At 39.5% G+C, this 13,131-nt stretch overlaps 1 protein-coding gene across 6 annotated transcripts in view; it reads left to right on the forward strand.

Moving 5' to 3' along the window:
• Stard9 (StAR-related lipid transfer (START) domain containing 9) overlaps positions 1–13,131 on the forward strand; it is a 117,817-nt gene that overhangs the window by 41,505 nt on the left and 63,181 nt on the right. For 3 of the 6 annotated variants that reach the window (XM_013512434.1, XM_013512435.1, XM_013512433.1), the window contains exons 4-10: positions 270–386; positions 1,918–1,950; positions 2,037–2,098; positions 2,718–2,830; positions 11,048–11,117; positions 11,219–11,269; positions 13,032–13,104. In XM_013512434.1, the coding sequence (XP_013367888.1) occupies positions 270–386; positions 1,918–1,950; positions 2,037–2,098; positions 2,718–2,830; positions 11,048–11,117; positions 11,219–11,269; positions 13,032–13,104 (519 nt within the window). Of the gene's footprint in view, positions 1–269; positions 387–1,917; positions 1,951–2,036; positions 2,099–2,717; positions 2,831–11,047; positions 11,118–11,218; positions 11,270–13,031; positions 13,105–13,131 lie in introns of those variants that run through there. The other 3 variants (XM_005381351.2, XM_005381352.2, XM_013512436.1) reach the window with 2 other exon arrangements.

Consider the following 13,131-nt stretch of genomic DNA (forward strand, 5'->3'; position numbering starts at 1 on the left):
AAAAAAAAAAAAAAAAAGACTAGAGACCATATAGTTTTTAAATCTTTAATATCTAGTATTACGTGTGGCATACAGTAGGCACTTTAAAAAATAGTTGAATGATTGACTAAATTTTCCTTAGTCATATTTTTCCAAAACTGAATTGGTTCTTATGAAATAATGGGAATTTACAGTATATATGCTTGAAATATTTTATACTTTTTATAGATTAAAAATTTCTAAGTTTTCAATAGGCGCCATTGACATTTTCTCTCCTTTTGTTGTCACAGGTGTTCCAGGATTTGGGGACTGAAGTATTATCCGGAGCTGCTGAGGGCTATAATATCTGCCTTTTTGCCTATGGACAGACAGGCTCTGGGAAGACATATACCATGCTGGGGACCCCTGTGAGTCTTAACACTATCATGAGCTACCTCTGAATGCCACAGCAGACCTGTATCTTGTATTGTCCTTGCCAGTGTGACACAACATGATTTACATAGTCAGGCAACTTTAGCAAGATTTTACTTGAGCCCCCTTCTATACTTAAAATGAGCTTTTCACTACTGTAATTGCAAGGTAAACTTTGAATAATTCATTCCTCTGTCTTAGATTCTGAAGAATCTTAGAATTTTATAGGTGTCTTGGACAAAGGAGTCCTTGCCAAACTGACTGAATTTGTTATATTATTTCCAAGTTCATCACTAGAAGTATCTTAACACTTTTGTTCTGGATAGACCTAAACTGAATCTTTAGTGCTGACTGGGGCTGGGCATAGGTGAGGTTATTTAGCCTCATTCAAAGGCTACATGTGTTAGATCTATATGTAAGAAAGAAGCAGGAGAATTAACTGGGGGCTGAGAACTGTCAAAAGTAAGTAGGGTTTAATGAAGGCCTCCTTTATCGCTGAAAGTTAGGAGGGAAGTATTCCTTAAGGATACTTCTAGAGCTGGGTATGGTAGCACATGCCAGCTCTCAGCTCTTCGGAGGCTGAGACAGGAAGATCATGTTGAATTTGAGGGAAGCCTGGGTACATGCTCAAGTTCAAGGCTAGCCTGTACTACATAGTGAGACCCTGTCTCAAAAAAACAAAAACAAAAAAACACAAAAACTTCTTGTTCTAGGTTCAGAAGTATCCTAGAGAGATGAACTTGTAGAGTGGGTAGCAGATGACACTGTGCAGTGGTGTTCTGTAGGACACTGTTCCTCCTAAAGGATTATCCCGCTACCTTGGGCCCCACTCATTGCTTCCTTTGTGCCTGTTTAGTGTGGTTTTGTGTACTTAAATTTCAAAGAAGAAATTATTTCTTAAACCAAGGAGCATAAAGCCCCTAAAGTGGATATAAGATGGAGAAAGAAGCTACTTCTCTGCAGATACATATTTTATAGCCTCCATGTCTTATAATCCTGCAGTGTTTAGGGATAAGAGGTAGGGATCTTGAGGGCACAGTAGTAAAGCAGGCTTATTCAAGAAGGATGTCATCTTCATTGCATGAAGGCACATGTCTGGGTTTGCTAGATTCTCCACCCTTTGTGTTACGGCGATCATTTGTCTCTCATCGGTGCTTTCCTCTTGCAAGTGTTTCTTAATGTTTTTTGTGGGGAGGGTGGTGATTTTTGAGACAGGTTCTTGCTATGTAGTTCAGGGTGACCTTGAACTCACTATGTAGCCCCAGGCTGGCCTCAAACTCTTAGCAGTCCTCCTGTCTCAGCCACCCCAGTGCTGGGATTACAGGCATGTGCCACCGTCTTCCCAAGTGTCTTGATAACATGGGCACCTAAATCTTCTGTATACTTCAGTGAAGCCACCTCATGTAGAAAGGCTAATGCAAAGAGCCACAGGCTCATCCTTCATCCTGAGGGGATTTCCAGAATATTGGATCGGGGGGACCACTGCTCAGAGTAAACAGTAATACTTTCCTTTATTCTGTTCTCCAGGCCTCTGTTGGGCTGACACCACGGATATGTGAGGTATAGACTCTCTTGACTGGATTCTCTAAAGTAGGTCTCCTTTGTCTATTCCCTTCAGTGACATCCCACCTCTTTGGTCTGTGCAGGGTCTCTTCATCAGAGAGGAAGATTGTGCCTCTTTACTATCCTCCTGTAGGATAAAAGTGAGGTAAGAGCCCATCAAGCTCCAGGACCTGAAATGTTCCCTATTTCTGTTCCCAAGTTCAGCATGTTTAGCTGTCCTCTCTTCTTGCAGTGTCATCAGAAGGATAGAGAAAAGCCACAGCAGACAACTCTTGCATTACAGTCCTCCTGCCTCAGCCTCCCAGAGTGCTTAGATTATAGGCATGCACCACCATGCCCTGATGGAACTGGACCTTTTTAACTTAGTTTCCCTCATTGCTTGGTAGTGGCCCTTGAACAACCTTTACAGAACAATAGAAGGATCACATGTAAAAGTCTGATCAGGCCACTGTCTGGTGACAGAATACCCTAAAAACTATACTGAAGTAGCCCTGGAGGGCTAATTTTAGATCAGCATAGACATCAAAGCCAACACTGGTATGGTGACCACCAGTGCTCCAGCCTATGGAAAAAGATACTCAAGGGGAAGGTCTGGCTTGATTAAGACCTTAGATTGGCAGAGGTAGATCTGGAACAAGAACCTAGAACCTTCTAAAAATTTTTTAAAAGAATTTAAAAACAAACTTAGAACCTTCCAATTATTAGCTTAGCAATTTTCTTTCTTTTTTAAAAATTTAATTGTATTACATTTGTCTCTTTTCTAGTTTTCTGGAAATCTATAATGAACGGGTACGGGATCTGTTGAAGCAGTCTGATCAAAAAAAGTCCTATACCCTGAGGGTCAGGGAACATCCAGAGATGGGGCCTTATGTACAAGGTGAGCTACTGTGTGCTAGAAGTCTGAGACCAAACTGAGGTCTGGGAACTGTTCCTAATGTTCCCTAATGCTTTCCACATGTGTGTAATGAATACTCAACCATGTGCTGGCCACGTACCAAACACTGGATAGAAAAGATAAGGTCCTTCCCTTATCTGGGTGGGCAAGCTTACACTCAGAAACAGATAACAAATTGGAAGTTGTGATAAAACTTAATAAAAATGTAAGTAGATAGAGTGATGGGAAAGAACCTTGGAAAGTGTAGGCAAGCCGCCTGTCTGGTGTTAAGGGCAGCTTTCCTGAGAGGTAGTATTGAGAGCTAAAGGCCATGAAGGAGCCAGTCCCGTGAGGAGTGGTACAGTGAAGAGAGCGGGGAGGCCAGTGTGGCCAAAGCATGGTGAGTGTCGGGAAGGCGGCCTGGAACAGGTTGGATCTACAGCCTAGCAGTAGAGCTCTCCTTAAATGAGCGCTTCCTGTCCATGTAGCTGCTCCTAGTGCGTTGGCAACACAGCAGTCAGTGATTTTATTCCATGAATTCTGCATCCAAGTAACAACCTCTTGCAGGCTGGGCTTCAGAGTTTGCATTAAATCAAGTGTTAATTGAAGACCTACGAGGTAGGAGTGGCGACAAAAATGATGACATTTAAGGATGATGGTCCACACATCCTGATGAAAAATTGCAGGGACCAAAATTCAGAAAATGCTTCTCTATTTTACATGAGTGAATTAAGTATATCTATTACAGTACACAATGTATTGAATTATGAACATTCACATTAGACACAGCCACATCCATTCATTATCAGGTGCACACGTTATTCATGCATTGTGTCTGTACTGTGTCATTTGGCAAGAAGTCTTAAGTTCATCTGTTTACACAGGTGTTTACCTCTTCAAAGGTACCCACTTGGAAATTTACAAATACTTCATTATAATTTATATTACCAGTTATTTTAAGTACTGTCAATAATATTATTTATATTTAATTATACACAGTGTTAATATTATTTTATCATTTGATATATCATGTGTTGCAGTAGACATACTAAATGTGTCTGTCTGGCTGATGATCTTAACTGGAGCTTATTTTTAGGGTAGAGCTTATATTAGCATTCTGAAAAATCATTCTAGAGTTTATTTTTTGGTTTTGTCTTATTTTCAGGGAAATACAGTAAGTAGGCATAATTAGGGTTTTTTTGTTTTTGTTTTTGTTTTTTGGTACCGGGAATCAGACTCAGGACCCTGTGCTTGCCAGACGGGCACTGTGCTGCTGAGCTACATCTCCAGTCGACAGTTAGGTTCTTTTGTGAAAGAAGTTTTTACCCTTTCATGACATTTATAAGAAGTAACATAAATGGTATGTTCCTGTTCTCACACAGTATGCTAATTTAGATCCTGACAAGGAGAGGGACATGAAAGATCGTGAGCTTGTCTCTTCTGGTCAGGCATAGCTAATAGATGACCCAGTGGGGTCAAAGTTTCTGATCTTGTCTGTTTTCCCAAGTGTTCCATATAAACAGCAGCTAGGAAACATAAAAAAATACCATTTTCTTTGCTAGGAAGCAATGTGAATTTCCTTTGGAAAACTCTGTAGACATACATTTTTGTATAAAGCAGTACTTTCAAGGCAGACTGTGAATCGATACCATAGTGTCACAACTTACTCATTTTTGTTTTGTTTTTTTTTTTTTTTTGGTTTTTCTCCGGTACCAGGAACCGAACTCACGACCTTGCGCTTGCCAGGCAGGCGCTTTGCCGCTGAGCTAAATCCCCAGCTCCTCATTTTTGTTTTTTTTGGTGGTGATGCTGAGGATGGAATCCAGAGCCTCAGTGCATGCTGAGCAAGTGTTCTACCACTGAATAACATCCCCAGCCCTTTTTATTTTGAGACAGGATCTCACTAAGCTGTCCAGGCTGGCATTCAACTTGCAGTCCTCCTGCCTCAGCCTTTGAGTAGCTAGGATTATATGTTTGTACTACAGTGCTCAGCTACCATTTTTCATATATATATATTTTTTTTCATTATTGGGGATTGAACACAGGAGCTTTGCACTATGCTTCATTCCCAGCCACCACTACTTTCCCTCTCTTTCCTTTTCCTTTTCCTTTTCCTTTTCCTTTCCGTTTCCCTATCCCCTTTCAACTTTCCTGTTTCTATACCACTGAACTCACAATTCCTTCACTAAGAAATACCCATCTGTATTTCCTATGGTTTGGTAAACTCCAGACTGCCTTTAAGCAACCAAAGGATGAAAGACTTTTTGCTACTTTCTCCTTTCCTCTTCTTGACAGGGTCTTGCCATGTATTTCAAACTTGCCTTGAACTCATTGTGTAGCCCAGGCTGACCTCAAACTCATGGCAATCCTACCTCAGCCTCCTAAGTGGTGGGATTCACATGCATGTACCACCACACCCAGCTCTCAGCCCCTTTTTATCAAATTTTGAGGTGATTTCACTAAGTTCCTAAATTAGCTTTGATCAGTTACTATCATTTGCTCCTTCCGTCCCATCTGAATGATTAGTTGTCCCCATTAGAGTCAGGGTGCATTTGGTTAGGGTGCTGTCTAGTGCACTTTGGCCGGGGGGGACTCCTGTCTTTTTTTGACTCTTATGAACTTCATGCCATTGAGCATATTGGTCAGTTTTTCTAAATTTTTCACCTGTGCTTGAAAATAGAGCATGTTACAGTTGGGCACAATATTACAGTATTAGCGCTTACCAAGCTTGCTAGTTGTATTGTTTAAATCTTTTGTAATGCTGTTGCATTTTTTTCGGCTTGTTAAAATAAGTACTAGCAAAGGCAAATTAATAATCCCTATGGATTGTGGATTTGGATTATGGATATGGATTATAGATGAAAGGATTATGTTTTTTTCTTCTGTCAATTTTTTTATGTGTTTTGCAGCTTCATATGCAAACAAAATTAGAAACCCTAGGTATATAGATACTCCTGGTGAATTGAAATCTCTACCCACCACCTCCTTTTTGTGGTGCTGGGAATCGAACCCCTACCACTCAGCTCTTATCCCTGAAAACCCTTTCATCATTGTGAAGGATTCTTTATCTCTAGTAGTGCTTTTGTCTTAAAGTGTCTCTTAAGTGGGTGTAGTGAGGCACACCTGTAATCGCAGCCTTAGGAGGCTGAGGCAGGAAGATTTCCTTGAGTAAGGCTAACCTAAACAACGTAGACCCAGTCTCAAAAAAAAGTCTCAGACTTTACCATAATTAATCTAGCTTTCTTTTGGTTAATGTTTTATATCATCCCCCTTTTTGGGGAGGCAGGGTCTCCGTGTGTACCCCAGAATGGCCTGGAAGTTGCAGTGATCCTCCTCCCTCAGTCTTACAGGTGTGTGCCACTATGTGTGGCACTATATTTACCCTTTTAAAAAAAACTTTCAAAAAAATAAAATTAAAAAAAGAAAAAACTTTCAGCCTTTCTGTATCTATGTTTTAGATTTATATCTTATAAAAATGTTTATTTGCCCTTTGCTTTATCTAAATGTCACAGTTTTGGTCTTTGAATTTGAGCTTGTGGTGTGTATTTGTTTAATGTAATTACTAGTTTTATTTGGGTTTAAATCTATAACTTTGTGTTTTCTCTTTATCTTGCTGCCTTTTTTTTTTTTTTTTTGGAATTGAACTTGGGACCTTGTGCTTGCCAGGCAGGCGCGATTCCACTGAGCTATATTCTCAGCCCCTTGCTGCATTTTTTTACCCTGTAGTTCAGGTTTATTACTTTTTAACATTATCATGTGTTTCTACTCTATTGGCTTATTGTTTGCACATTATCTCATTGTTTTGGTGGTTACACTTGAAATTATAACATGGACCACTGAATATCAAAATCTAGGGCTGGAGATATAGCTCAGTGACACAGCACCTCCCTGGCAGACACAAGGTCCTGAGTTCGATTCTTAGTACCAAAAAAAAAAAAAAACCAATGTTAACTAGTGCTTCTTTTTATTTTTATTTATTAATTTTATTTTTGAGACAGGGTCTTGCTATGTAGTTTAGGCTGGCTTGAAGTTACTGTAGAGCCCAGGCTGGCCTCAAATGTGCAGCAATCCTCCTGCCTTAGCTTCCCAAATGCTGGGATTACAGGCCTGTGCCACCACACCAGTTTAACTGGTACTTCTTCCCAGACAGTGAAAAAACTATAGAGAACTTAATTTCCATTTATTCTTTCTTATATGCCATTTTTTAATTTTTACTTTTAAAAACATTTCTTATCTTCTGCATGGGAGTTTCTCCAGCCTGAGAAATAACCTTTAACTGCATGCCTGTGATCCCATCTACTCAAAAGATTGAGGCAGAACGGTCTCCAATTTGAGGCTAGCCTGTGCACTTTAGTGAAATCTTGTCTCAGAATTAAAAGGGCCTGGGGAGTGCACCTCAGTGCTCCTTGAGTTCAGTTCCCAATACCACAAAAATTAAAAACAACTCCAACTTTAATATGGTTGTCTCTTGGTATCTCTGGTAGGGGGTTTCTAGGACTCTGTGGATACCAAAGTACTCAGATCCTTAGTTCTTGATATAAAATGCTGTAGTATGTATTTACCTATGGGTATATAATCTATGCACACACTCTTGTAAACTCTGCATCATCTCTAAATTACTTACAGTACCCAATTCAGTGTAAACAGTTACTATCTTATATTTTAAAATTTTAAAAAATGTATTGTTATTTAAATTTTTAAGGGCCGGGGATGTAGCTTGGCACAGTGCCTGTCTGGCAAGCGTGAGGCTGTGAGTTCAGTTCCTGGTATGAAAAGCAGAAGAGCAGTAAATTTTTAAAAAATATTTTCAGTGCATAGTTGGTTGAATCCATGGATGTGGAACTCAGGACAGTGAAAGCTGGTTGTATTTCCTGTAAAGTGGGTCTGCTATTGACACACTCTCTTAGCTTTTGATTGAATGAATATAGTATATCTTTTTTGTTTTTTTTGAGATGAGGGTCTTACTTTGTTACCTAGACTTGTCTCTAATCTGTGAACTTAAGTGATCCTCCTACCTTACCTTCTCAGGTAACTGGGACTGCAGGTGTGTGCCACCACAGCTGGCTCAAATTTTAGTGTTTTATAATGAAATACCTAGGGATAGATTTAAATTTTTTGAAATCATATGTGACTCTACGATATACATACAGATAGATATAATTTCTACAATCAGTTTTATAGTGTGTAATTGTACATGCCAATAATCTCAGCATTCTGGGAGGCTGAGGCAGGAGGATTGCAAATTTGAGCCTAGCTTGGGCAATTTAGCAACTTAATGCTACACTGTCTCAATTTTTTGGTTTGAACAGGGTTTTGCTATGTAGTCCAGGCTGGTCTTAAACTCACTGTATAGCCCTTCTGCCTCAGCTTCCTGAGTCCTCGGATTACAGGTACCACCATGCCTGTCTCAACATTTTTTTTTGAAAAGGGCTAGCTGGGTGTGGTGGCACATACCTATAATACCAGAATTTGGAAGGCTGAGACAGAAGGACTTCCACGAGTTCCAGACCAACCTGGGCTGCATAGTGAGTTCAAGGCCAAGCCTGAATTTACATAGAAACTCTTCCTCTAAAAACAACAACAAAAAACAAAACAAAAAGAGCTAAGGTTGTAGCTCAGTGTAAAGGTCCTGGGTTCAGTCCTTAATACTGCAGAAAAACCAGAACAAAACATAACCTGTTTTGCAAAGTTCTTAGTTATTAATTTTTCTGATATTGCTTTTACTCATTCTTTTTTCCTTATGGACTCTAATTACAAATATGTTAGATCTATTCTGTAATGTGCTTTGTAACTATTACTCTCTGTTCCATTGTTTTGTCTTTCTCTGCTAAATTTTAGATAAAATTCTGACCTTTCTGTTCACTAATTGTTCAGCTATGTCTAACTTACTGTTGAGTTCTTGTTTTCACTTTAATTTTTGTCTTGAACTTCTACTTGTTTCTTCCACTATAGTTTCTAATTTTCTTTGAAATTTTGCCCTTTTGTCATTTAGGTCCTTGAAGATAGTTAAGCAGTTAACTTCAAATTCTGTCTGGTAACCCCGATATCTGTGTTTTGCTTAGTTGTCTGTCTATTGACTTTTTTTTTTTCTTATTTGTATTGCCATGCCTACTTGTGTGCTTGGTTATAATTTTATACCAGAAAGTATTTACAAAAGTGTAGAAATAATTTAAAACTCTTCCTCTACGTAAGTCTTCTATATAAGACGACTTATATTCATTCAGCCTAGAGCTCATGCATGCTACTGGTTGAGGATCACCTCATTTCAAGACTGAGAATGTTCACAACTTAGCTGCAGTCTTTTCAGAGACTTATTTACAGTACTTCTAGTTCATGTTATTCCTGCAGAGTCCTTTGGGTTTCCATCTAAAAGAAGTAGCGACTAGAGGTGGATGTGGTGATACATGCCTGTCATCCCAGCACTCAGGAGGCTGAGGCAGGAGGATCGCCATGAGTTTGAGACCAGCCTGGGCTACATAGGGAAACCTTGTCTCAAAAAAAAGAAGTAGGGGCCTGGTGTGGTGGTACACACCTGTAATCCCAGCATTTGGTAGGCTGAGGCAGGAGGATCACTTGGAGTTCAAGGCCGGCCTGGGCTACATAGTGAGTTCAAGGCCAACCTCAACAGCATAGTGAGACCTTGTCTCAAAAAACAAAAATAAATAAAAAACAAAAAACCAAAAAAAAAGAAGCTCTCTTCTTGCTAGGCTTTGGTATGTACCCTCCTCTCCATTCTTAAAGGGCTGTTGAGAAAACTGCACTCAGCCTTTTGCCCCAGGATCTGGCGGATGTCCTCAGGCAAAAGCATCTGCAGATGCTGCTTCATGTCTCTGGGCTTCCATCCTCCCCTAGTGTATGGAGTGGATATATTTGACTATGTAGGTATCCCTCTGTGCCTTCAAGCAGATGTCTTCTATATTTTATACTACCTTTTCTAGTTGTTTTTAGTGGTCTATATATGTTAATTTGCAATTATCAAAAATTCTGTACTTGAGATGTAAAACCATTTTATTACGGACAATTTTGAACATATGCAAAATTAGATATACTAGTGTAATGACCTCATGTGCCTGTTACAGTAACCATTAAGTCTGGGTTAATCCTGCTTTATCTATATTCCCATTCATTGTCCCTCATCCTGTATCGTTTTGAAGCTCCTTCTAGATGTCACATGAATTTATCTATGAATTTTTTAATATGTGGCCCTAAAAAGTAATTAAAACATATAACCACAAAATTATCACATCTAAGTAATGACAATCATTCCATAATTATAGAAAATTCAGCTACTGTTCAGATTACTTTGTTCATTTTTGTTATTGTATTCCGCAGTAGGCCTATAAAGTTTCTTTGTTCTGAATCTCTTAACACTGTACAGAGATTCTCTAGCATGGTTGCAGAGGCCTTTTTTTAAAAGAAAATTTGAGACAGGGTCTTGCTTCAGGCTGATCTTGAAACCAGTATGTAGCCCAGGCTGACCTCATGGTGATCTTCCTGCCTCAGCTTCTCAAGTGCTGGGATCATAGGCATTTGCCGCCACTCCTGGCTTCCAGAGGCCTTTTGTGACCTGATTGGTACCAACCATAAAAGATTGCTGTACATGCCCCTAGGTTCCTCTTCACCTGTCTTAAAGCATATCCCTGCCATAGTGACTGAGTTCAAGTTTCCCTTCTTCTCCCATGGAGCCTGATTGTAGCACTGCTCTGCTGCCCTTACTTTATCTCCTATTTCTGTAGCACTTGGTTGTGCTGTCTTGTATAGGTAGTGTAACTTTCCAGGATTGTGCACCGTGGAAGGATAGACCTGTGGATACTCTATGCTTTGTGTACCAACCTGAGTCTGCCACCTTGTGGGCAAAATATCACCTGCCCTTCATCTCAGGAATTTTGTGAGGGCCACGTGAGGTAACGGCTGAAAATGTTTCTTATTACCTATATAGCAAAATTACAAGGAATTGTTAGCACAAATTCCAGAACACAGTCTCTGTGAGGGCAGAAACCTTTGTTCCTAGAGCTTGTCTTAGTACCTGACAGTAGGTTTCCGGTAAATTTTTGTTGATTTAATTTATTATCTGAATTTAGCCATTTCCTCATTCTTGTTTATCAACTGGTATGAAATATCAATGTTGAAATTAGCCTAAAGAATCAGGTTAAATTTTTATCTGATTTCTTTTAAATAATTTTTATCTGATTTCTTTTCTCCCCTCACAAATCTTGATAGGTCTATCTCAACATGTAGTTACCAACTATAAGCAAGTAATCCAACTCTTGGAGGAGGGAATAGCAAACAGGTAATGGGTTTGTTTGTCCCCATCATTCTTTCAGCCTCATTCTCCTGTCTTGTGTTCTGTTCCCCTGTGGACTGTGCTGACACAGTTGTCTCTGTCTGCAGCTCCCTACATCCACACCAAGAGGCCCTTCTCAGAACAGTAATATCTGCAGGGTAAGGAGTGCTGACTAAGGTTTAGTGCTCTTCCCACTAAAAATGAAGTAGACTTTGTTTCATATAATAATAATAATAATAGTAAGTCCAGAGAGATTTATACTTTGCTTTTTTTTTTTTGGTACCGGGACTCAAACTTGGGGCCTTGCACTCGCCAGGCAGGCACTGTGCTGCTGAGCTGTATCCCCGGCCTTCTTTGCTTTAATATACACAGCTTTTGCTACTTTGATCAAAGAATGGATTCTTAAACTGGGCGTAGTGGCACACACCTGTAGTCTAGCACTCGGGAGATCATTGCGAGTTTGAGACCAGCTTGGGCTACAAAGTGAGCTCAAGGCCAGCTTGAACTGCATAGTGAGACCCTGTCTGAAAAAGACAAAAAAAAAAAAAAGAAAAAGGATTCTTGCCTGCATTAGCCTCTTCTCAGGTTTGATAAAGATGAATATAGGATAAAATACATCAGAAAATAACTTTTCTTCTGTTTTTGGATACGTAAGGTAACCACCCCAAAATTGTTTTAAATCCATTATGAATAACGAAGTGCTGTAGGCTCTTCTAAAAGCTGTTCTAAAATTGTGATAACATTCTATGTTTTTAGGTATTATGAAGCACCCAGACTATTAACTAATACCTAGGAAAATGTTTTATTTCCTAGATGGAAAAAATGTATGTAGAGTCTCCTGTGCACATTATTAATAACAGGACCTTTATTTTAACTGAAATAGAGGAAACATTTAAATTTTATGTTCCCCTGGGCTTTCATGGAACTCTCCTGGAGGAACTTGTATCTGGTCTTCAGGATGCCCTCAACTCTGTTCTTTAACTGTCAGGCTTCACTTTTTCCTCTTTATCTTTGAATGATGAGATCAGCCTATAGATTTTGACCCCTTTCCCAGTTTTCCAGCTCTCATGAGAACAGAAGCCAATGAAATAGTCTGAGATAGTCTTAAACAAAAGTGTGACTAACTTGGATTTAGAGAAAGGGAAGGCTCTCAGCTTTGAGGGTGAACACAGGAGTGGATTTCTAAGGGAGACTGTAAATTCCTTCTGATTTAAACATGACATTGATGTAAATCGAAATCTTACTTCAGAAGCCTTTTTGAGCTGGGCGTGATGAAACATGCTGTAATCCTAGCACTCTGGAGGCTGAGGACTCAAGGCCAGCCTGGACTATGTAGGGAGATTCTGTCTCAAAAAAAAAAAAAAGAAAGCCTTTCCAGCACAAATTAATATTCTGTTTTACAACTTTGTTTTCTTTTTTTCTTCTTTTTTTTGTAAACTACTGTGTAGTTGAGGCTGGCCTCAAACTAGGGTGATACTTCTGCTTCAGACTTCAGAGTGCTGACATTATAGGTGTGTACCACCATGGCCAGCTGCAGCTTACCTTTGTCTGTCTTGGAGTTTTCTCTGGCAAGCTTTCTACCTTTGTCTCCTTTAAATGATCTATGTTAGGGATATTGTTCCAGGTTGATAACACCATAGTAGTCCCCTTTTCACTCTGATGTTAGCTTTTCGCACTTTTTAAATGGTGTTTCAGTGTGAATTGGTGTGAAACTAACCTGTTTTTTTCTCAGCTGTCAGCACATAAAGTGCTGCTTCTGCCCTCTTTGGACCATTTTCTAACTGTACTAGACTTAACATGATATTTTTTGATTCTCATCTGTGACCTTCAGGACTAATCTTTTTTGTATTCCCCATGGATCCTTCAGAGTCTACATGCATAAACAGTCCTTGTACTAACTGTCTTCCCTTTTATACACAGAATCACAGCAGCCACCCATGTTCATGAAGCTAGCAGCAGATCCCATGCCATCTTCACCATTTACTACTCACAGGTTGGTTACTCATGCTTAGTGAGATTT

This window comes from Chinchilla lanigera, unplaced genomic scaffold, assembly GCF_000276665.1.
Source record: "Chinchilla lanigera isolate Chin_1 unplaced genomic scaffold, ChiLan1.0 scaffold00015, whole genome shotgun sequence".
NCBI classification, from domain to species: Eukaryota; Metazoa; Chordata; class Mammalia; order Rodentia; family Chinchillidae; genus Chinchilla; species Chinchilla lanigera.